This window comes from Amblyomma mixtum, chromosome 5 (genome assembly GCF_055824585.1).
Source record: "Amblyomma mixtum isolate Tamu chromosome 5, ASM5582458v1, whole genome shotgun sequence".
Taxonomy (NCBI): domain Eukaryota; kingdom Metazoa; phylum Arthropoda; class Arachnida; order Ixodida; family Ixodidae; genus Amblyomma; species Amblyomma mixtum.
In genome coordinates this window covers 123,962,493-123,985,321 of record NC_143016.1, presented here as the reverse complement: position 1 = coordinate 123,985,321, position 22,829 = coordinate 123,962,493, and the positions used below count along the sequence as shown (strand labels likewise).

Genomic DNA, 22,829 nt, shown 5'->3' with positions numbered 1-22,829 from the left:
AGGCTTTTTGAGGTATGAAGGCGGCTTCAGCGGCACAGAGGGGCATCACAAAACAGGTGATGAATGTTAACTAGTAGGGTGGTTAATTAAGTTCCGATAAATAGCAATCAGGGATTTTTAGCCGGCTGTTAGTAGTGGCCATGTCAGCTTTAAGAATTTCGGAAGCGCGATTACCCTCGGCGCTGTGGCTCAACAAATTTTGGCCATCTTGCGCAAAAAAAACGTACGTTTTAAAAAAGCCCGCGCACGAAGCAACGCACGCTCGCGAACGTCACTCCATGGACTAAGTGCCATGCGACCTTCTCTCTCCGGACTGCGCGGCGGTGCTCGCCTCTGCTCAGTACTCGAGACTACACGCGACAGAGAGATGGTCACTTGGCATTTGCGCCATGGAGAGGCGCGCGGTGGAGGGTTCTGCTTTGCGCGTCTCTGGATTGGAGGGTTTTGACAGGGCCATTACTAACAGCCGGCTACACGCCGCTGATTACATCCAGATTGAGTTGTAGCAAGACATCCTCCGCAGATCGGTGTGGGCGAAACCCTAACATGGTGTCTGCGAAAAGGTGTTTGGATTCCATGAACTCGGAAAACCCGAAACGTACCATCGTCTCCCTGAATTTGCCCACACAGGAAGTAAGAGACGAATGCCCTCACAATGACAAGTTCGTACTCGCCTTGGATTTGAAGGGTGCATTCGACAACGTTCCCCACGAGATGATTCTCACCTACCTCTCCCAAACTAGCTGCGGCAGAAACGCCTTTCAATACATTCGGCAATTTTTAACCGACAGACAATCTTACATTCGAATCCAGGATAAAGAACATGGAACTTTTCATTTAGGAACCAGGGGTACACCCAGGGCGCGGTGCTCTCTCCCCTGTTGTTCACTTTGGCTATGAGGCGCCTACCGGCCCAGCTGGGCGCTGTCTCCGGTGTGCAGCATGGGCTGTACGCCGATGACATCACTCTGCGGGCCACACAGGGTTCCCTTGGAGACATTGAGGCCAACCTGCAGGAGGCGGCGACCATAGTGGACCGTTATGCTTGCCTCTGCGGCCTCCAATGCTTCACCCAAAAGTCTGAATTTGTGCACATACGCCCCTCACCAAAGTGCACAGCCAAAATTTCATTGTCTCTTGAGACAGGTCCAATTCCTGAAAATATCGAAGTCCGGGTACTGGGGCTCTTCACACATCAAAACAGACGGTCAGAAACAACATTGGCCAAACTCGGTCAGGTGGGGGACCAGGTGGGCCGCTTGGTCCGCCGGGTTTCTAACAAGCGTGGGGGGTTACGATGTAAGGATGCCTTGCGGCTGGCGCATGCATTTGTAATCAGTCAAATTTTATATTCGACTCCATACTTCCACCTGCGGAAGCAAGACGAGGATTCACTCGAAGTCATCCTCCGCAAAATTATTAAGCGGGCCCTGGGCCTCCCCGTGAACACCTCCAACAAGCGCCTCCTGGGGCTGGGCATGGTGAACACATTTCCGGAGCTCCGGGAAGCCCACTTGATCACCAATACACACGTCTCTCGAAGACATTGTCGGGTCGCCGCCTCCTTGCCCGACTGCACATCCAACACACCACTCTTATGGAAGAGCGCGTACGTATTCCATCCCAGTGGAGATGCGCCCTCCACGTGCGCCCTCTTCCCGCGAACATGAACCGTGGAGACCATAATTGCCGGCGCCTGGCGCGGGCGGAAGCCCTGGCCCGCCACTATGGATCGAAACCCAGCGTATTCTACGTGGATGCCTCCGGCCCCCACCATGGGGGATGGTACACGGCCGCAGTCGTCCACCAATCCATAACAGTGAACGGCCTTACTTTCCGAGCCCGTGACATAACACACGCGGAGGAGGTCGCCATTGCGTTGGCTGCATCTGATTCCAATTGAAATACAATTATTTCCGACTCTCGAGGGCCATGTCGGAACGTCGAGCAGGGCTGGGTACCGTATCTAGCCTACCGCATTCTCCAAAACGGCGTCTACCCCGCGGACCCCGCGCACCGGCGTATCGTTTGGGCTCCTGCTCACATGGACCTTGAGGAAAATGAGGCAGCTGACGCCGCTGCCCGCGCGCTCTCTCACCGAACATTCCCCTCCGATCCCGACGATCAGGAACTTGAATTCACTCCCGCTTACTCCTTCACAGACATTGTTTTACTTTATGAATATGGCCATGGTCTTTATCCCCGCCCGTGTAAAGGTCTCCCAAAGGGAGGAGCGGCTTCTGCTTCGCCTGTATAGAAATACTTTGCTGTGCCCGGCAGCTCTCAAACACTTCGACCCTTCTTTCTCTGGCAGCTGTCCGCACTGTGCGGAGAAGTCTACTGACATCTACCACATGGTGCGGGCCTGCCCCTCCAACCCTGCTATCCCCCCTCACCCCAACCCAACCCGGGAGGACTGGGAGGCGACCCTGCTCGGCTGCTCTGAAATGCAGGCCCAACGGGCCCTGGTCGCGCGAGCCCGGGCGGCGGCCGACGCCACTGGGGTCCCGAACTAGGGACCTCCACCTAGTACTTGTAAGGGCTGGCCCCCTCTGGGTCAGCTCATGCATAACCTCCAGTAGTGTATGTGTAAATAAATGTTTTCCACCACCACCGCTGATTACAACCAGGGGAATAACTGTAATAGTTCTATCTACCAGAGGTTATTAACAAACTTATTAGTTAACATTATTCACCTCGTTTCTCACGTCCGTCAACGCTAGTATTACTGTGTCACAGAATCGCGCTTTGCACGTCAAAAACCGTATTTGTAAAAATTAGTGTCGGGCTTCTCTAAAACAGCTCAATGATATAAATCCTATGGACCAGTGTATACACAATCTATAGGTTTGTAGCCGCACCCACTATGTAACTTTTGTCTAAAGATGACACGTCTGCGGGTGTGGTAGACACAGGTCTGTAGACTGCTTATTGATACTTACAGATTTATGGCCTTGCACTTATGGACTTCTACAGACCTCTGTATACACTACCTTCAGTAGGCTGTTGTCTATATACACTGTCTATTCTACTTACGTTCTCTGCTGGCTTGCTTTATAATGGGGCCATATCTTGGCTACCTAGTTCCTTGTAAAGCAATCCTCACCGCCTGAATAAATACGCATACCCGTTATAAATGTTTTGCGCAGAATATTGCAATAAAGAATCACATTTTCTAGAGCGCTGCCTCTGCATGTATTACATAAAGTGAAAATTATTATTCTCTGCATGAGATTCATATTAAAATCATGTTGCGTGTCAGCATTCATCCACTACGGGAGGTTTAAATTTGTACTCTCACTAAATGCCACTTCCAAGGTCTTAGCATAAGCATGACAACAGAAGTCTATTGGAACATTTATTTTTATTCCCGCTATTAGACAAGCTCCTTCAAGACTACGCTACGTAAAACGTAGTACACCGATACTCAAACAGGCACAGGTTGTGCAACACCTACCCTGCCAGACAGTGAACTCTTTCACTACAGTTAAGCACAAAGAAGGCGCAGCACTTCCGTACGTAACAGTCCGCTCTTGGATGCAGCGCACCCATAGTACGCGCAGTATACAGATAATGTCGAGCGGTACATTTTGGTCGCAGGTACGCCCAGATATGAGTACGACACAGCATGCGCATAACCCCCATGATGAATTTCTTCTCAGGTTCGCACAGTTTTTCTTTCGAGGTTAGCCCAAGATGCGTAGGTAAAGGGGGTGTTTCTGCACGCATGAAATCTTACCAAGGGCTGCTGGAAATGTACAAGAAAAAAACAAAGTAGCTCGAGGTGGGAACTATTCTAATGAAACAGTGCACGCTTTCAACCACAGGCGCTGTCATAACGCTGCTTAAGCTGAACTGCTTTCGTTTGAGCCACTCAGCGCCAGGTCAAACTCTCTGGCATCTCCCTAATGTGGGAGTCGGGGAAGTGAAAACGCATACTCTGTCTCCGGCACTAATCCTGTTGGAAACAGTTTGTGCACGCGGGAGCGGGTCTGAGTAGGAGCCACGCGATACGAAATGTAAACCACCTCTTCGACGAGGGGCCCCGCCGCGGTGGCTCAGTAGTTACGGCGCTCTGCTGCTGACCCGAAAGACGCGGGTTAGATCCCGTCCGCGGCGGCTGAATTTCGATGGAGGTGAAATTCTAGAGGCCCGTGTGCTGTGCGTTGTCATTGCGCGTTAAAGAACCGCAGGCGGTCGAAATTTCTGGGGCCCTTCACTACGGCGTCCCTCATAGCCTGAGTCGCTTTGGGACGTTAAAGACGAAAAAACCAAACCAAAAACCAGTCTTCGACGAGGCGACCTTTATTCAGGTTTCAGTAAGATGCACCGGCAGGTCAAAGGCGGCGCAGCGGCTTTGATAGCATGGTTGGACGAGTACACAGGGACAAGGGGCGTGCAACTAAATGGGAGACGATTTGCTGCTCGTATGATATTTTCGGTGTTCGCAGACGCAGGCCGTCCCCGCCGACATCTGTTTTTATTAAGCCATCCACTATTTAGCTTTCCTTTAACTTCGGATAATTGAAACTTCGATAAACGCCCATGCTCCATTTTGCAGTGTCACAAAATACACTTGATCAAACGCCATGGTTCAACACGCGCCGTGCTGGTTTTGCTTCAATGCGTAAGCATTGATGCACCGTTCACGATATTTATGAAAGCAGGGCTTCACGTTGCTGGCAGGCGATAACACAAAGACTAATAATAACAATGACACACCTTAGAAGCCGAGTGTGTGTCTATAGAGCCGCCATGTAAACCGAGCTGAGCATAAAAAATGCAAGTGTGCAGCTCGTGAGAGGCGACTTGCCGTCATGGATGCCTCGCCGGTCAGCTTTCACGCGTGTTAAGAAGAATAGAAAAGAACCTACACAGGAGGCGTTATCAGTCGACCGCCAGATCGTTTCCACTGGTTATAACAGCGCTTACAAACAAGGGTAGGAAGTTTATTGCTGCGAAAACCTTTTTGTACAGCCCTCGCTCCATTCCTGGCCGCGGTTCAGAACTCCAGATCCATAAAATATCGTCTTGTGGGCTTACCGTCAGCGGACGACAAAATTGAATTTTGCGCAAAGCATAATTCAGGAACAAAACACCAAGAAGTGCACGCACATGCCCGCTTTTGTAAGCGTGCGCACAGTTGCTTGTTGCATGAGTAAATTTGCCGTCGTCATTAAATGGAAATCATCACCGCATCTGATGGGCGTACCTTTCCCATTCGCACACCTTGCTTGTATGGCTCGTGCTCGCCTCGAAAACAACGGTGAGCAAATTGTTAATGGGCATGAATTGGTCACTAACTCCTCTTCACAACAGTAGCATCTAAACCTTGCTGCATCTGGAATCGCCTATGAGGCGTTTCTGGCGGAAGCGCGTTGGGCAGTAATGATCGAAATATGCAATAGAATTCTCTCCGGCGATTCTTTGAGCAACCGCCCATTTCATGCATGCAGTACCGTTTACGAGCACCCTGAGTTAACCTTTCCTTGCTTTAATTGTTAGCCGTAAATATTCTTTCTTTGTGCGTTCAATATATACGTCATGCAATAACGAAAAGGAACCTTTCAAGGCTTCCTAAAACAATACACATGGTGACCCGACAAAAAATTTATTTAGTGCCCGAAATAGTGAAGGATCGAGTTAGAGGGCTCTAGCGATAGTTGCAGTCACTCGATGCAGAGTTGCTGCTTTCTGCACGAAGTGCTGAATGCTCAGCTTATTCAACATTCGTGCACTTGAAGAATTAAGCACGTTAACAGGTGTGACACACAGTTTGTCGCAACTGTGTGTGACACTATCCTGACTTCAACAAAACAGCAGTGAAAGATGCTACCCCCGTTTTTCACGCAACAAAAACAGCTCTCTCGACCTAGTCAACAAGCGTCACTGAGCTGAAAGACTGAACTATTCCCGCTGGCTATCACGACAGTTTTTGGTTATTACGTGTTGTTACAAATCGTTTGAAAGCAGATATCCATTGGCCGACCTGATGCTCAGATATTGCAGGGGATGTTCATAGCAAAAGGCTCGACTGGGCACTGGAAACCATAACACCTTGAAACAAATCCTCAGCTGTATGTCTAATTAATTTGCAATGACAATGTTTCCGTTGCAAGAAAAAGCAGTTTCCTATTTGGTTACGCCTCAAGAAAGTGCACATCGCAAACGCAGAAGCAGCAAAACACAAAGTGATAAGATACGAATGGACAGAAGACAAATTTCTCACTTCGGTATATATATATATATATATATATATATATATATATATATATATATATATATATATATATATATATATATATATATATAGAAGAAGGGGTCACAAAATTGCAATTATCTTCATTTAATACCGACAGTTTCGAACGGAGGACCGTCCTTCCTCAGGGTATACACACGAATCAGGGTATACCCTGAGGAAGGACGGTCCTCCGTTCGAAACTGTCGGTATTAAATGAAGATAATTGCAATGTTATGACCCCTTCTTCTACAAATCTTCCTGGCCCATTGAACGACAAGACCTGCTGCAACTACTATATATATATATATATATGGCCTTGAGCACAGGTTTGGGAAACAGTGAACTTTTTAATTTTCTAACAACTTCGAACGGTAAGACCTTGCTTAGTATTGTTGGGCAACTCAAATACTATTCCTCTCTTCGTATCGATGACGTGTACATTACTGATCCTACCCATTTCCATAGTTCTCTGTGTCACCTATGTCACTTTTCTTAGGTTGCCATAGTATTGCTATTTGCATTTTGTACGTTTATTCTTCCAAGACTGCCCTCGATAAAGTACGATAAAATGAAATGAGCTAAAAAGTGCACATCTACGACATAATACTTTTCTTGCGAGAATTTGATTCCACAAAACACCGCAGTAATAAATGATTTCCGAAAAATGTCAACACTGTCACTATTCGGTACAAAATATAAATTCATGTACAGTTAAAAAATCAGGCGATGGGAAATAAAAGAAAGCAAACGCCTATGTGGCAGGCAGTTTAGCTGTCGAGACAACGGGTCTTAAGTGTGCCTCAAAATAAGTGGGAAGTCTAGGGTCCACCCTATGTCCTAATGCCCGGCAGAAAACCTTATGTCCCCAACGTCACCGGTGTCATTGACTAACGCTAGTAAGAAGGCACATGAAGCTCTTCTGGAGCAGCAATGGTAGCAGCGGTGATACTTTCAGACGGCTTGTAGCAAACCATAAAGCAAGGCTTTCCTCAGTTACACCGATTGAGTTTTCTCCCTTTCTCTCATTACCTTGGCCGTTATATTTATTTTAGCCGAAAACATTTCTGAGCGAAAAAATAGATCGTTGAATTCTCTGCCAATTGGGAAAATTTTCTGTACGCTAGTGAAGATTCCTTTTTTCCCTTGAATTTAATTTTATATCAAAACAGCGCAGAGGACTCGGTACTGTGAGAAGAAGGGACGTACACGGTGTTGTGCACCTCTACCGATGTAAACATAATTTTACACCGAAAACACTGTGAAACTAAAAATTCTCGAATGGATTATCACTGACCAGTCCATAAGGAATGCCTGAAACAAGGTGTTCGCGGCGCGGGCTGAGCTTGCAGGCGGAAAATGAGGCAGTCGGAGAGAAGGGGAACTAGAACCTGTATCGCCTGACAGTGGCCAATTGCTAGGTTATGCAAGCGGTGGCGACAAAGAGGAAGCAATTGCGCAATCGGAGGAGGAGTGGATGGGAAAGGGAGTGTGATGGGTATGAGAGCCTATTCATGTGACCTGATAACTTACCTGAGAAACTCATTTTTTCCTGTGGGAAGGTCCAGAGGCCGCTATTTCGCAAGATTGCTCCCGGTGCCATGTACGTATAGCCAACTAGTTTGTGTGTTTGTACTAAGGGATGCCACCCGAAGGCATATTTCTGCCGAAATGTTTTAGAAATATGCTTAGGTGCCGAAAGCTGTAATTTACACTGGTGCTAACCTATACAAATAAAAAAAGTTCACGGATAATTTAAAAATTGAAATTTCTTCTGCGCATATAAGGAAGCACTTCTCTTTGTCGTTACTACTTCTCTAGCACCAGAAGGTTGACGTGAGGTCGAATGTAGACGAGCAAGGGCACGCAGGTGCTACGCTCCACGGATCCATGGGTGCTCGAGTGGCCGGAGCCGGATCTGTTCCGGTGGACGCCGACTTGCGAGACGCCTACGTGCAAAGCTCAAGGCAGGTGGCTGCTCTCCATGATGAAGAAACAAGTGGACCCGTGCTGGGAGACAAACACGTTTGTCTGCGACGGTACCCCGTTGCCCAGCGTGCAGCATGCCCGTGCCATGCAGGTATGTGGGATGCGGTCAGGCATCCTGTATGCACTCGCTGGTCTTCATAGCACATTAAATAGCTCTACCTGTCAGACGCCTAGGGAGTGAGTGCCAGTGAATATGAATTCAATGAATTCAATGAATTCATGGATTCAATGGCAGCACGAGCGTTGAGTTGCTTTTACAGCGGCCTCAAAAGTTCGTGTTAGAGCCCATGTGGGACGGCGACGAATGAATTTGTGAAAGCTTAGTTGCGGAAACCTTTGTCAAGTGTACACAGTTCAGGGAAACCATGGAGAAAAGAAGGATGATAGGAAGCGGCGGCTAGTGAAGCAGATGTTCACGGTTCTTCAGCAGCGTTACCAAAGAATCAATCAGGTGCACTGTTCCTCCATTGTACAGAGCAATTATCAAGGACTGAGTAAACTTTTACAAACCTTTATGGTAGCACTTCAGTCGAAACATATACGTTTTGTGCACAGTGGGGTTCGAATCAGCTACAACCCTTATAAAACGGGTCTGTAGACCTTATGCAGACTTCGTATAGGCTCCATTGCCTTCCTCTTGAATATTTCTTTTTGTCCAGTCATAGCGGATACACAAACGTTTGCTAATGTTATATGGCCATAAATCTCCAGCTTATGCATAGATTGCCTACAGTATTTGCATTGTCCGTGGGTTGTCTCAAGGATTTGTCTATGGAAAGTTTAAGGACTTTATAGCCAAAAACATATGAGCAGTCTGCAGACTGTCTACGGAAATTTTATGCGTAGAAAAAAAGTGGTGGCGCTGCTTACGCTTGGAATGATATCATACAAAAATTAGCTTGTCTATATATATTTGGCCTTCATATATTAAACCTTACGGTGACAAGACTAATAAATGTTTTCATTTCAGAGCGAGTTTGTGCGGAGACGCGCTGGTCATAAATAAAGCTCAGGTAGGAAACCTAGCGCAATGGAAATGTGGGGTACTTAATGTTCATTATATTGTTACCATTCTGGCAACCTCTCAACAAAAACTTGTTAGACATGATCATCAAGCTCATTAAAAAGTCAAGTGATGTCCAGCTACTGTTTCTTCCAAGATAACTAGGGCTTTGAGTGCTGCTGCTGCGAACTGCAAATCACCTTACGAGCGCTGAATTCCTCCTCGGAAAGTTTAAGAAAAGAGAGGATTTCACACGGCACACGAAGAGACCGACAGCATTATGCAAAACTTAGGGCCCAACTCTGCGAATTGAATATGCTAACATCTGGCTACTGCATCTTTAGCATCCTAAACGTGATGGACGAAGAGCTCTAGTTTTGTCGAAAGGTACAGCAGGCCAAATCTTTAACTGGCATGCGTGATGGCCACATTTTCCGTGCTCCTGCAGCTTATGACGGAGCAAACTTACGAAAATATTAAATTTAAGCACAGGCTAACTAAGCCCGTGCATAATATAGAGCTTTCCGTAAGGTTGCTTCGTCGCAAAAAGTAGGAACGCAGAAGAAGCGGCCATCGCGCACCCTAGGTAAATTTTTGGCCGGCTGTACCCCATAATGGCGCTTTGTTAAGCTCTCTTGGATATAACAAAAGGACACAATGTCTTTTTTTACAACTGGGATTTAATGGCTAGGCCTGTTATCAATAATATATTCACGTGCATTAGTGCAGCCACTCCGCTGGCTGGCCCGGCGGCACCGAGGGCACCTGGCTTCAGCATCTTAGTTTTTACAAATTTTGTCACGCTTGTCCGACTCATCATCTTCCTCACTCTCGGATGATGAACTAGTCAACGGAGTCCTGGAAAGTTTCGCTTTGCGATGAAAACTTTTTGTCACGCATGCCGGGATTCGCTCGTAAAAAAAAGCAGCATTTTGCCATGCGACTCAAATATAATGCGGAAAAATGGAGCACGTATCACTCGACAGGTCTGCTGTGGCTTTTCCGGCAGCTGTACACTCCAAAACTAAGGCTGGAATTGGCGCCCATGTCAGATTTCCAAGTCACTCGCTGCCCATCAATATCGCCCACCCTACTCCGTTGTTATCGTGTTAATCTGCTGGCTGTTAATGCTTTCAAGGGGCAGCACTTGTGTTAGCGAAACTCTTTCCCGCCTCGACTGTGGGTTACCATCAGCGACCATGACATGGATACTTGTACACACCTGTCCGCCACCCAAGTTTGGGATCGCTGTGTGTGTTATCCTCAGGTCAGGTTTATGGCGTTTAAGAGCCGAAAGTGGCTGAGGCTATGGGGGACACTGTAGCAGAGAACTGCGGATAATTTCGACCAGCTGAGGATGTTTAACGTGGCGTCACATCGCAAAGTACACGGGCCTCTAGCATATCGCCTCCATCGAAATGCGACCACCGCGGCCGGTGTCGAATCGGCATCTTAGGGTCAGCAGCCGAGTACCATAAACAGTGAGCCACTGCGGACATTGCTATTAGTGAGGTAACGATTATCTCGTTATTTGTCGTTCGGCTCGCGTTTTTCGCCGACTAACCCACTTACAAGGACTGGTCTTTGTTTTGTAATGAACATAGCAGATTTTGACTGCCCTCTGGTACGATGGTAGCTCGGCAGTGAGCTTTTGTCGAAATGTTTCACCGGAATGCTGAATATAATTCGTTTGCAAGCATACATTTTAAAGCTCTTAACATTGAGAATTATACTTCTAATGTGAAACTTTCTCGGCACTTGAGACAGAAATGTTTATTGAGCTCCGTAGAGCCCAAAGAATTGATGAGAAGTTAATTTCCGGCCTTGTACGCTTCTTCGGCGTTCTCACTTATAGCGCCAATTTTTGTTCTTGCTTTTGACTCGAACTTGAGTGTTCTGTACACCTTCAATAATGGCTGCGTTTGGGCGAGTTGGTTAGACATGTTAAACCTGGAAAGCGCATAAAAACAACGGACAACAGAACGGACAACGTGTGTCTGTCTCTTTCTGTTGTCCGTTGTTTTTATGCGCTTTCCAGGTTTAACTGTACACCTTCCTGGTGTCTTTAACCATGTTCGAGGGAAGTGTTCCTTTGTACCACTGCTTTCATCGCCCAGCTGAGTAGCACTGACAAAATAGTGCCGAATCACTATTCCGTGCCCCCCACTCAGCGCAGCGCTTCCTGATGCATCCAGAAACGGAAGAGAGAAAAGGGGCGAGAAGCCCCAGCTGTGCCTAGTGGACTTCAGCGACCGTAGCGAATAGGAGATGTTATGTTTGTCCCTAAGAACTGGGAGCGTGCCAAGCAAGATGGCTAGCAGAAAGCGCTTGAAATGACCGTTCCAAATGGCGGGTTCGCGCATCCAGTTTCATCTCAGTTGTGGTCACCTCACTGGTAAACTTGGGAATGGTGTTCGGTGGGTTGCGGACCAGATCGGCATAAAGAAGCTTGTTTGCACCACGCATCAAAACATATAGGCTACATTGTTGTCTTCGCTCTTCTCCGCCTCAGCGCACCTAAAGAGACGTCTCATTTCATTGACTTAAGAAAGCACCGCTTCATTCGGGTTCTGCATGCGTGATTGAAGAAGTCGCTGCATTCTGTCCCTTCCGGACGACTGTTGCAAACTCTAAGTAATTTAAGCTGGTCAAATGTTTTAGGGGAGACCAACAAGGTGGAGTATATTTCGAGGAACTTTCTTTTACAGCAATTTTTCTTTATCTAATAAGTTTTTGAGAAAACCGTATAGCTTTCCTTTGTAGCCGTATGGCTGCGCTCTGGGTGGATGTCAGTGAGTATTACTCCCTTATTACAAACTTAAGTTAAACCACGCGGGGAAGGAAAGTGTATTTGAAGATCCTACCGGGTTTAAAAAAAGTAGTCTAATTTAGTCGGGTCATCCTAGTTGCTCTGTACGGCCACATGTTCAAACTCGTCGAACCAATCACCGGGATCCTCACATGGTGAGCCATTGATACGTGATCGGGGCTGGTGCAGAACAATGGACGCTAGTGTCCAAGCCAAGGTTGACGTAAAAGCTGAGGATTTCACCTATACTTCCATGCCGTCCGGTATTCCCCAATGTTCACGTGGCAGCCTCTAGTAGAGACAGCGGCTGCTTCGTAGTTCGTGTTCGGTTCGGGCGGCTTCTGTGGCATTCCGGGTATCTGCTTTTTCGGGACTGCTCGGGCAGTTTCGGCGCATCCCAGAGGGTGCGGGCGCTAACGAAGTCCGTCTCCTAGCACCTCTACCAGACGTCACGTGGTAGGGACAGAGGAGCCTGAATGAAGTCGTTCCTAAATGAACTCTTTCTTAGGCTCACTTGTGCCCTCAACTGATCAAATTGGCTGCGGTGATGGCAACAAGCGTGCGAGGCAGTCGTCGAGAAACAGAATCGCCGCTGCTCTGGTCCGCGATCAATTTAAAGCTGATATTTTTCTTGGCAAAGCCCGAAAAAGAACCTAAACAATCTCGAAAAACGTAGAAGCGGTTGCACGGGGCTGCCATCATTCAAGACTAACCTGTAATAAAGCCGTTTGCCGGTGGCTTTCAGCAATCAAACAAACAAAAAACAAAGAAATAGCAAACAAACAAACGAGAACGTTCAGTGCTTCGCGGCAATATTAGTATTTAGCCCACCGTTCTAATCTGCCTGTTTAGGTCCTAACTCATCTACTGCCATTGGTTATCCGAGTAACTGAGCAGAGCAGCGAGCAAGTCGAGATGGAGACAGACGTCTGAGTTATTGTGCAATAACTTTTCTCCTACTCTTTTTTTTTTGTGGGGGAAGTGAAAATAAAAAATATGTGATAAAAATCTTGCATACCATGGTTATCATTGGTCTTAAACTTACGATTTTGTATCGTCCCTGCATAATTTACTTCGAGCCGCCACGTGCAGAACAATGTACTATTAAAGAGATCAAAAACTAATAGCTGAAGTTTCGGTCTCAATCACCCGAACTGAATGTCCGCGACCAACTTGATGTGGGCGCTTCAGGACGCAGGTGCAGAAACGACCAATATTCTGGCCGGACCCGTTCGTAATTGGAATGGCTATGCCGTGAGCAGAGGGTGAAGGGAAAATGAGAGGATCGCTAGGTCATGCTTAGTTGCAATTCCCTTTTTGTTGCATTAGTTTTATGATGATGCAATTTTATTCGCGCAAGGGAGCCTTGCCTCAGGCCTCTTTGGCTATATGTCCGGCGCGCCTGAGGTGGGTTCAAACGTATTGTTTGATTCTATACTTTACTGCTCTACTTTCTTGACTTGTGGTTCCTATTGTTCACCACAAGATTTTTCAGGTTTTATATGACATATGTCATGCTTCCATTGTTTTAACTGTAGACTATACTTGTCAAAAATGGGCTCCTACCAGCTTTGTCTATGAAATGGATATGTTGTTCAAATAGCTGAGGATGATGGTGAAAAAAGTCTTCACAGAGCTGCTTTCTTTCATGATTTCAGGTTGTTGACATATTTGTTCCTATATAAGCCCCTAATTTTTACATTTTCCGTTTGAATATTTCACAAGGTAGTTTTTTCGTGCCGCTTAGCCAGTTCTGCTTCGCTTTAATGGCGCCAAGCGGTAGCAGGTTTATATAAGCTGTGAGCAGCGGAATATTGCAGTGCAATGTTTTTTCTAGTGTGGAGGCATTATTTCATAGCTTTGAACACGTACAGACCATGCGTACTGGGTGTCAAAGAAGAGCAGCGAACTGCTCCCCAACGCCTGTTGAGAGTGCAGCACAGAATTATTTCGGCTACACGTTCAATGCCTTAACTCTTCGCGCAACCAAGAAACTTCGCTCAACCAAGAACTTCGCTTATGCCCAGGCCGTGGACAAGGACAGTGACCACGGAACGTCTGGCCACAGCATGGTAAATCAAGACGTGGATCGAGGTCAGCGAGCTCACAGGCAGCGTCGCCGAAGCGGCGTTGACCTGCACGCCGCCTGCCAGAGATACGTGTCGAATCGTGAGGAGGGCGTGGACACGGTTCGCCAATTCGCGGCCCAGTTCAATCTCGACCTCGGTTCGCTGAAAGACGACCCAGACGAAGATCCTCTGGATAGAATGCTTAATCTTTCACTCCACTTCGGTGTCCACTGCATCCTGAGAGCGGAACGCGAATTCGACATAGGCAAAGAGCTGGCCAAACCATCATTTCTTAAGGTGAGTACTGAAGCCTTTAGCGCTGATATACGCCACGCATCTTTCTTAAGGTCAAGCACTTCTTTGGATTCCAAAACGGTTAGGGCTCTGAGGCACCCTTCAATAGAGGGCTCATTACCTCATTCAGTTCGACTTATGTGGTCCTTCGACGTGGATTGATATCTGAGCGCAAGGAAATTTATGCCTTTCACCTCCACCAAAAGATGGCTTCTATGGCATGTATCGAATCCACGAACTCTGGCTCACTTTATGAGGCAAATGGCTACGAGCCCGCCGCGGTGAGCGTGACGTCACCCGCCATGCTTAACCGGCACATAGTGTTAGAGAGGGCGGGTTGGTTGGCGTAGTTGCTATAAAAACAGCAGAACTTCACTGAACATGCACCCTCATGCAATACCACTGCGGTGCATTTTAATAAAAGTAGGTACTTTTTTTGCCTTTGCTTCTTTCGCTGATTGCACCTAGTTTGCTGATCGATATCAGCGTACTCGCGGAGTGCACGTGGATTTGGTACGCGCAGGCATGGCGTTCTCCGCTTAAAACCCGCAGACGGCGTCGTCGCAGGTCCTGCAGCAGTTCGAACAGAACAAGCACTGGTGTCACCAGTTAAAAAGACGTGTTGTCACAGGCGCCCCAAATAAACCCATTTCACTTCAGGCTTATGTCCAATTTGTGACGACGATGCGCGGTAAATCGGCTTCAATTCACGATTTCCTCGCCCGGTTCTCCAATCCAATCTTTACACTCAAGAATCTGCCTTTTTCCGTGGGCCTCGCCCCATATCCACAGAGAACAGCCGACGGGTGCGGGAGGGCGCCGTCTGCCAGTAACAATCGAATATTTTGCACGAAAAAAAAGGAACGTATGCAGGCGCTCTGTTTTCGTTGAGAGTAGCATGTTTTCTCTTATATTGTAGTAATCTACGAATAAAAGCCAATATGTTCATTCTTTAAAGCTAGAAATTTGTCGAGCCATGAACAAACTATAGAGCGAAAGACGAGACGGTGGCACAGTGGGGCAAAGTGCTAATCGCTGCACTGAATTCGGAACCTTTTTCACAGCTCACTTGAAAATTGGTAAGGCCTAAAAACTTTCGTATAGTTGCAACGGCACTAATCACCGTAATTTGCGAAAAGTGTAATGAAAGAGAGGCTCTCCGTTCAGGCAGGAAACAGCTGTCCACTGTTCCATTTTTTTTTAAGTTCCATTTATAGCCGAGTTAATTTGCGCCTGGCTCTGGCCGCCATCTTTATCTTTAGCGAAAGGCTTTCCTAACTGCCATTCTTATTGTTAAATTTACTCGTAACTCGTTATTATTTTATTTTCCCTTTTGGCGGAATTTTAGATAAAGTCCGAGAAATGAAATTTCCCCGAATGAAGCACGAGTGAGATAAGCCACAATTTTGACCTTAGTTTATGGATTCAGACTATTTTGAATTTTCACTAACAAACGAAGAAAAATAACAGCCAAAGACACACAGCTAGAACGGCTAAATGCTGGGGAGTGGACACTATAAGTGCTATAGCATTCTAACATTACACATAAGCACCACTTACTGGCTGCTTTCGACACCATCTCTGTGACTGAGCCCGCTTTTCGACAAATGAGCTCGCCTCTTTTTCGGAAGAACAAACAAGCGGAGACCGAGCGTACTATCCTCCCTCTCCCCTCCTCTCCCTCAGCCCGAAAAAAAATTCAGCCGAGCGAGGACGCAAAATCCTACGCACACGCCAAATGAGACTCCTTGTGCGACATGCATTTCCAGCCTTCGTCCCGCACCTTGGGCTGACCGCAGGAAGCTCTCGGGTTGCGTCGGGTCCAGACCGCTTTTTTTCTTCTTTTTCCACTGCACCCCTTTACCACAAAGACGCCCTTTCAAACCTAACACAGTCAGCGACACATTTTATTTACATATGTGTGCGTTTCCATGTTGACGATGATTTGTTGCGATTAAATGCTTTGTTCGTATCATTACTTGCTAGGCAAAACCTTGTCAAGCAAGTAACTGACACAATGAGTGAAGAAAGCACTCGTGTACGAGTAAATGGCGTTCCGCCAGCAGAATGTGCTTGGCGAGCAAATAGGGCCCCTAGGTCTTCTGAGGAGTATGCTCATTTTACGGAACAATCCCAAATTCTCCTCGTACTACTAGCTTCCGCCTAATGGTTGAGGATAACTCGTACTGACTGTAGCCTGCTATATGTGTGTTAATACCGGCAACGGATTATTCCGCTTGGAATTGAAAAAAGGTAATTTTGGCGTGCTTTTTAATCGGTGTGTTCCGATTTTAGCCGAAGCGTCCAACCCCTAGTTATAATGAAGTCATATTCATAATGTAGTCATAATGTAGACCTTTCTGTATTGAGTCATTGCTTTGGCTTTTAACTGCAGGCCTCTCGAGTTGTGGCGTGCCATCCTTAGGCAGCATTTTACCTTTTGTTGGCACGATTTTGACTTAATTAAGTCCTGCTTCAGGATCTTAAACCACAGAAGCCAACCAAACCAGCCTTTCGAGTGCATTACACAAAGTGTTCAAAATTAGATTTTTCCGATATTTTGAAAATATGTGCTATGAGCAGTACGCAAAAGTATGTTTCACACGATGTGATGCCGTGGTTCAGCCATAAAATTAGAGGTAGTTGCCCCCGTTAACCTCATCAATACCTAACAACAGTTATTTACTATTTTCTCTACTGCAACAAGCCAGAATTATTACATTCGAATCTTAGAGGCATTCCCATCGTTAAAAAATACGTTTGTACTGATACTCCTATAGGACACGGGTGTTACGAAAAAAAAATGCACCCAAAAAGTTTGAAGTGAGCCCCCCTGTTTGAGGATGCAAAGTGGTGGCAATCCACGCTGATCTCCTTCATGGTGTGACGTAGGTTGCGTAGAGCGTTTCTTCCGCATCGATAGCAGGAAGTGCTGAATGTGGAGAGGGCCCGTGATATGTCGATGGTCACAAGTGAACGGTAACTTGTTGTCAGGTTCAGCTCTCGCTGTACGCCATCGTGAGACGAAACGCGATACAAACGCCAGTTCCCTTCGAGATGAGCTTTGCTACGTTGTTCATCGACTTGCGGGCACATTTACTCAAGTCCAGCATGAAAATTAGAATGTCAATATCTCGGAACACATGCGGCTTAGGAGAACTCTGCCATTTTTCGTAATGTGAGAATTCAATGAGCCTTAACATTCAGTGCAAATGCGTGCGGGAGTGCGCAGTGGCTAAAAAGTTCAAGAACTGTGTTTAGGTAGTTAGGAGGTTGACAGTGAGAATTATCCGTTCATGTTCTGAGTTTAGGTAGTTAGGAGGTTGACAGCGAGAATTATGCTTTCATGTTCTCTCCGCCTAGCCGCAAAATCAGCGTTCCAAAACAGCTTTCGTGTTCTACTCACCGTTTATTGTTCAGAAATCTTGAAAGGCTAATTTTGAAAACCGTGCATACGGTTTCAGGCGGTTTTTGATGTCGCATTATTGCCTTTCTCTTTGCCAAATAGGGCACCAAGAGTGCTCCATATGGATGCGATAAATTTCCCAACAGGCTCCGCGAATGCCCTTGAGAGCATAACGCCCGTAATGTGTCCCCCGAGAGCGAAAAGCCGTCTTGTACATTCGCAGCTGGTCGTTGAAGAAAGCATGGAGGAATACATGCTCCACCGATGGGCCGTCATACCAGACGCCAATTGGACATCGTATTACACGACATGTCTCGAAGGGTTCTTACCGGGATTTGACATGCATAAGAAGAGCCAGCTCGTGAACGACTTGATTGCTGCGGAAAAGGAAGGTGCGTAGCCGCATGACCGTATCGCTCCTGCTTTCATAGCTGGGTGAAAAGAAAAACCTATGGGCAATTGCGCCAGTGAATGTGCGGATATCCTTCTTAGGGCCTCAACCAAGTCCGCAATGTCCTTATGGGCTTGCTTTTGTATGTGTTTGGACCATATTCTCTCTTCTGATTTTATTGCAGGGCGTCATAGAAGCTATCCTCTTCCCTGACTCTGATGACCTTGCTGCTAAGCTCAAAATTTTCCTCTGATCAAATAACCTGATTGCCTTTTTTCAAGACATGTGAAACGGGACAGTAATGTTGGACAACTTGTTTTACAATTTTAAGTAAACAACGGCCAAACTGGAGAAGGACAACCAAAACGTTATACCTAACGCTGACAGCAGGCTGTGAATATGTGCGAACTAACACCGTCCAGACAACATTCCATGTCTCTAGATTGGCAGCAGATTTGGAGCACTCCGAAAGCTCTTTGCGATGAAATAATCTAATATTTCACAGCCTTGATCACTCTAATGCAGCCCAAACTTAAGCGCACGCCGAACAAATCTTCATTCTCTCTACAAAGATCGCCTTGACAAAAACAATCGACCCGAACAATAGAGCGTACTCATTGTCTTTCCGTAGTCGCCCGATAATAGTGAAATTCATGTTTTAGGAAATCGAGGAGAGGACTGTTGAAACGCCCGTAAACTAACAACTCCTTCTTACAACGTTGCTGAGGGCTTTTCTAGCTCTGTCCAATAATCACTAGTTGCAGTCATAAAATCAAAAACGTTGTCATACTTGCTTTTTATACAACAGATTGAAGTTCTCTCCAAAGCGCCCCGTGTAGAAAACGTATCCTAGAATTTAAAACAAATTTCATAGTGGTCTCACCAAACAATCACCATTAATTCTGTGCAACCTATGCGCAGTTTCATGGCGAACGAGAACACATGTCAAGCAATGTCCCGATATGAAGCAGTAATATTCTTCAACAGGCTTATCAAGGACATCACTGGCGCAGACGTTGCTGCTGACTGACCAAATTTTTCCGTTTTTCTAAATCATCGCACATCTTCTAGAGCAGTCAGCTGATTAATAGCTGCAGACCCCGATTTATCATGTTAAGTCATCGGCGTGTCGTCTGACTGTGAATCATTAACGTTCTATGCCGCGCTCTAAGGCACAAAGTGGTAATAGGTATGTGCTAGATAACCTACTCACGCTAACCTATATTTAGCCTGTATGATTAAAGGCACTCTAAATAAGCTTACAACGTCGTGCCCCAATGGGCTGTTCTTCTGTTTCCTGGAATCGATTGGCAAAACCTAATACATTTAAATCATGGCAGGATACAGAAAAGATTTTGTCGACATTGTTTTATTTTAATTTCAACGTTAATCAGCTAGTACCGAGCGGAACATGCATCTGATGCGACACCAGTAAAATTTTATGCCTAATACAAAGCACATGCGTAGAGAGCGTATCATCCAAGTATACAAACAATCATCAACCACAAAATAGCACGAAATATGAAATAAAACCATAATCTTTTATGAGAAAGGTCATTTATTGGTCACGAATTGAAGAACTGCTTCCTTCTCTCTATAGATAATTTTACCTGCATTTCTGTTAAAGAGGTTTGCTCAGCGGCGGTGGCGGAAGCAACAGCGGCACAGAGTAACTGCAAATCCTTCACTTTGCAGTTCTTGGCCAGGCTTGCAGCGATACACCTGGTGAACTAAAGTGGCAAGAGCGACGACGATCGGCCCCGCAAGATAACGACACAAGCAGCACCAGCCAGGAGCATATAAAAGGACAAGGCTCACCTGTGCCCCCCACACTTGCTCAGCGGCGGTGGCGGAAGCAACAGCGGCACAGAGTAACTGCAAATCCTTCACTTTGCAGTTCTTGGCCAGGCTTGCAGCGATACACCTGGTGAACTAAAGTGGCAAGAGCGACGACGATCGGCCCCGCAAGATAACGACACAAGCAGCACCAGCCAGGAGCATATAAAAGGACAAGGCTCACCTGTGCCCCCCACACTTGCTCAGCGGCGGTGGCGGAAGCAACAGCGGCACAGAGTAACTGCAAATCCTTCACTTTGCAGTTCTTGGCCAGGCTTGCAGCGATACACCTGGTGAACTAAAGTGGCAAGAGCGACGACGATCGGCCCCGCAAGATAACGACACAAGCAGCACCAGCCAGGAGCATATAAAAGGACAAGGCTCACCTGTGCCCCCCACACTTGCTCAGCGGCGGTGGCGGAAGCAACAGCGGCACAGAGTAACTGGAAATCCTTCACTTTGCAGTTCTTGGCCAGGCTTGCAGCGATACACCTGGTGAACTAAAGTGGCAAGAGCGACGACGATCGGCCCCGCAAGATAACGACACAAGCAGCACCAGCCAGGAGCATATAAAAGGACAAGGCTCACCTGTGCCCCCCACACTTGCTCAGCGGCGGTGGCGGAAGCAACAGCGGCACAGAGTAACTGCAAATCCTTCACTTTGCAGTTCTTGGCCAGGCTTGCAGCGATACACCTGGTGAACTAAAGTGGCAAGAGCGACGACGATCGGCCCCGCAAGATAACGACACAAGCAGCACCAGCCAGGAGCATATAAAAGGACAAGGCTCACCTGTGCCCCCCACACTTGCTCAGCGGCGGTGGCGGAAGCAACAGCGGCACAGAGTAACTGCAAATCCTTCACTTTGCAGGTTGGTGTGCTTTCACTTATTGAAGTCATAAGAAACCTTCTGCCAAACGCCGCCGCCGCTTGAGTCTGTGCTGTTGCTGTAGTTGTTTTCTACTGTGCCGCATGCTTTTCCATCGCGAGTGCTATGGGTGATCCTGTTTGTGATATATGCCTGGTTTGTAATCAGCCACTTCCAGCAGAGGGCTCGTCCCTTACCTGCTCAGAATGCCGATACGGTTACCACTTAGGCGCTTGTTCTAATACGACGAAAGCTGCCTACAAAGCAATGACAGATATCGATAAAAAAAGTTGGAAGTGTCAAACGTGTGTAGTTTCAGCTGCTCGAGGCTCAAACATTGTAACAAAGGTACAGAAGGAGCAGTCTCTGACAGAAAGGATGCTAATGGAAATCAACAAAAAGCTCTGTGAACTACCGGAAATTAAACAGAAGTTAGATATTCTTTTCCAGGTAAAAGAGACAGTGGAAAGTATGGAAAAGTCTGTTCAGCATCTTTCAGATCAGTATGATGAAGTGCTGGCCAAAATGCAGCTTCAGTCCACTGAGATTGTCACTTTATCGAAAAGGGTTGAAAAGATTGAGGCACAGATTCAGTCAGAGAACACTAACACCGAAGTCTGCGAACTACGACAGCAAATAAACAGTCTGGAACAGTACAGCAGGCGGAATAACTTGGAAGTACATGGACTTGCGCAAACCAAAAATGAAAACTTGTTCCAAAAAATCAATGCTATAGCCCAGGACCTAGAGCTTCCTCAGTTGACTGAGCACGACGTTGAAGGCCTTCATAGACTGCCCGCTAAACGTGGCAAAACCCCGGCAGTTCTGGTTCGCTTTTCCTCACGTGTAATGAAAGACCAATGGATGGCAAAGAAGCAAAGTATGCGGGAAGCTGAATCCACAGTGTACTTTCTTGACAATTTAACAGCGCAGAACAAAAAGCTCATGTGGATGATGAGGACAAGGGCCACAGAAAAGCAGTACGAATATGCTTGGCACAGTAATGGAAAGCTTTTTGTACGCAAGTGCCAGGGTGAAACGGCAATACGGATCGCGTGTGTTGCTGACCTGGAAAATATCATCTGAGCAGGCACCGCCTCTACTTCGCCTTACTGATCAGTTTTTTTCATTATTTTTTTTGATGGCATCACAAACACAGCCTCTTTACTACAATGCTTTATCTTTTAACTCTGCGGTGCGCAGTTGTCTTGTTCACGAAAATGACAGGATGTCAGTCTTTCATGTGAATATTAGAAGTCTAAAAAATAAGCACTTTGAAATTCAATCAGCTTTGGATTCCCTGAATCACAGATTTGATATACTAGCGTACACCGAAACATGGTTCACAAATCAAAATGATGTTATCTTCTTTCGTGGCTACAAGTTTGAAGGCGTGTTCAGAGAAAACCGTAGAGGAGGTGGCGTCGCATTGTATGTTAAAGAAAACCTTGACTATGAAGTTTTATCAGATTTTTCTCTTGTCGATACCCACTACGAATCGGTTGCTATAAAATGTCATGGAACACTGATCGCTTGCATTTATCGGCCCCCATCTAGTGAAAGTACCGAATTTATCAAGTTTGTGCGTGATCTTCTTGAATATTTGAGCAACACTTGTTGTTGGGCTAGTTGGTAATACATACTTCTTAAGGAACCAGCGCACAAAACACAACGGACAAGAAAAAGGATTATACGCTGTATATATACGCTGTATATATATGCTGTATATATACGTTGCATCTTTACTTCCGAAATAAAGTTGTAAGTTCAGCGCTCCTGTCCGTCGTGTTCCACCTTTTTCTTGTCCGTTGTGTTTTGTGCGCTGGTTCCTTAAGAAGCTTCTTGAATATGCTTGTATCGTAAATATCCCTGTTGTTTTGGTTGGAGACTTTAACATTGATCTTTTGACAAACAGCTCCCCGCGACGT

General features: G+C 46.4%; 1 protein-coding gene across 1 annotated transcript in view; it reads left to right on the top strand.

The window, feature by feature from the left end:
* Positions 1–14,108: 14,108 nt before the first annotated feature.
* Positions 14,109–22,829, top strand: part of LOC149343598 (uncharacterized) — a 62,423-nt gene continuing 53,702 nt past the window's right edge. Inside the window, exon 1 of the mRNA XM_089547028.1 lies at positions 14,109–14,405. Within this exon, the coding sequence (XP_089403154.1) occupies positions 14,109–14,405 (297 nt within the window). The remainder of the gene's footprint in view (positions 14,406–22,829) is intronic.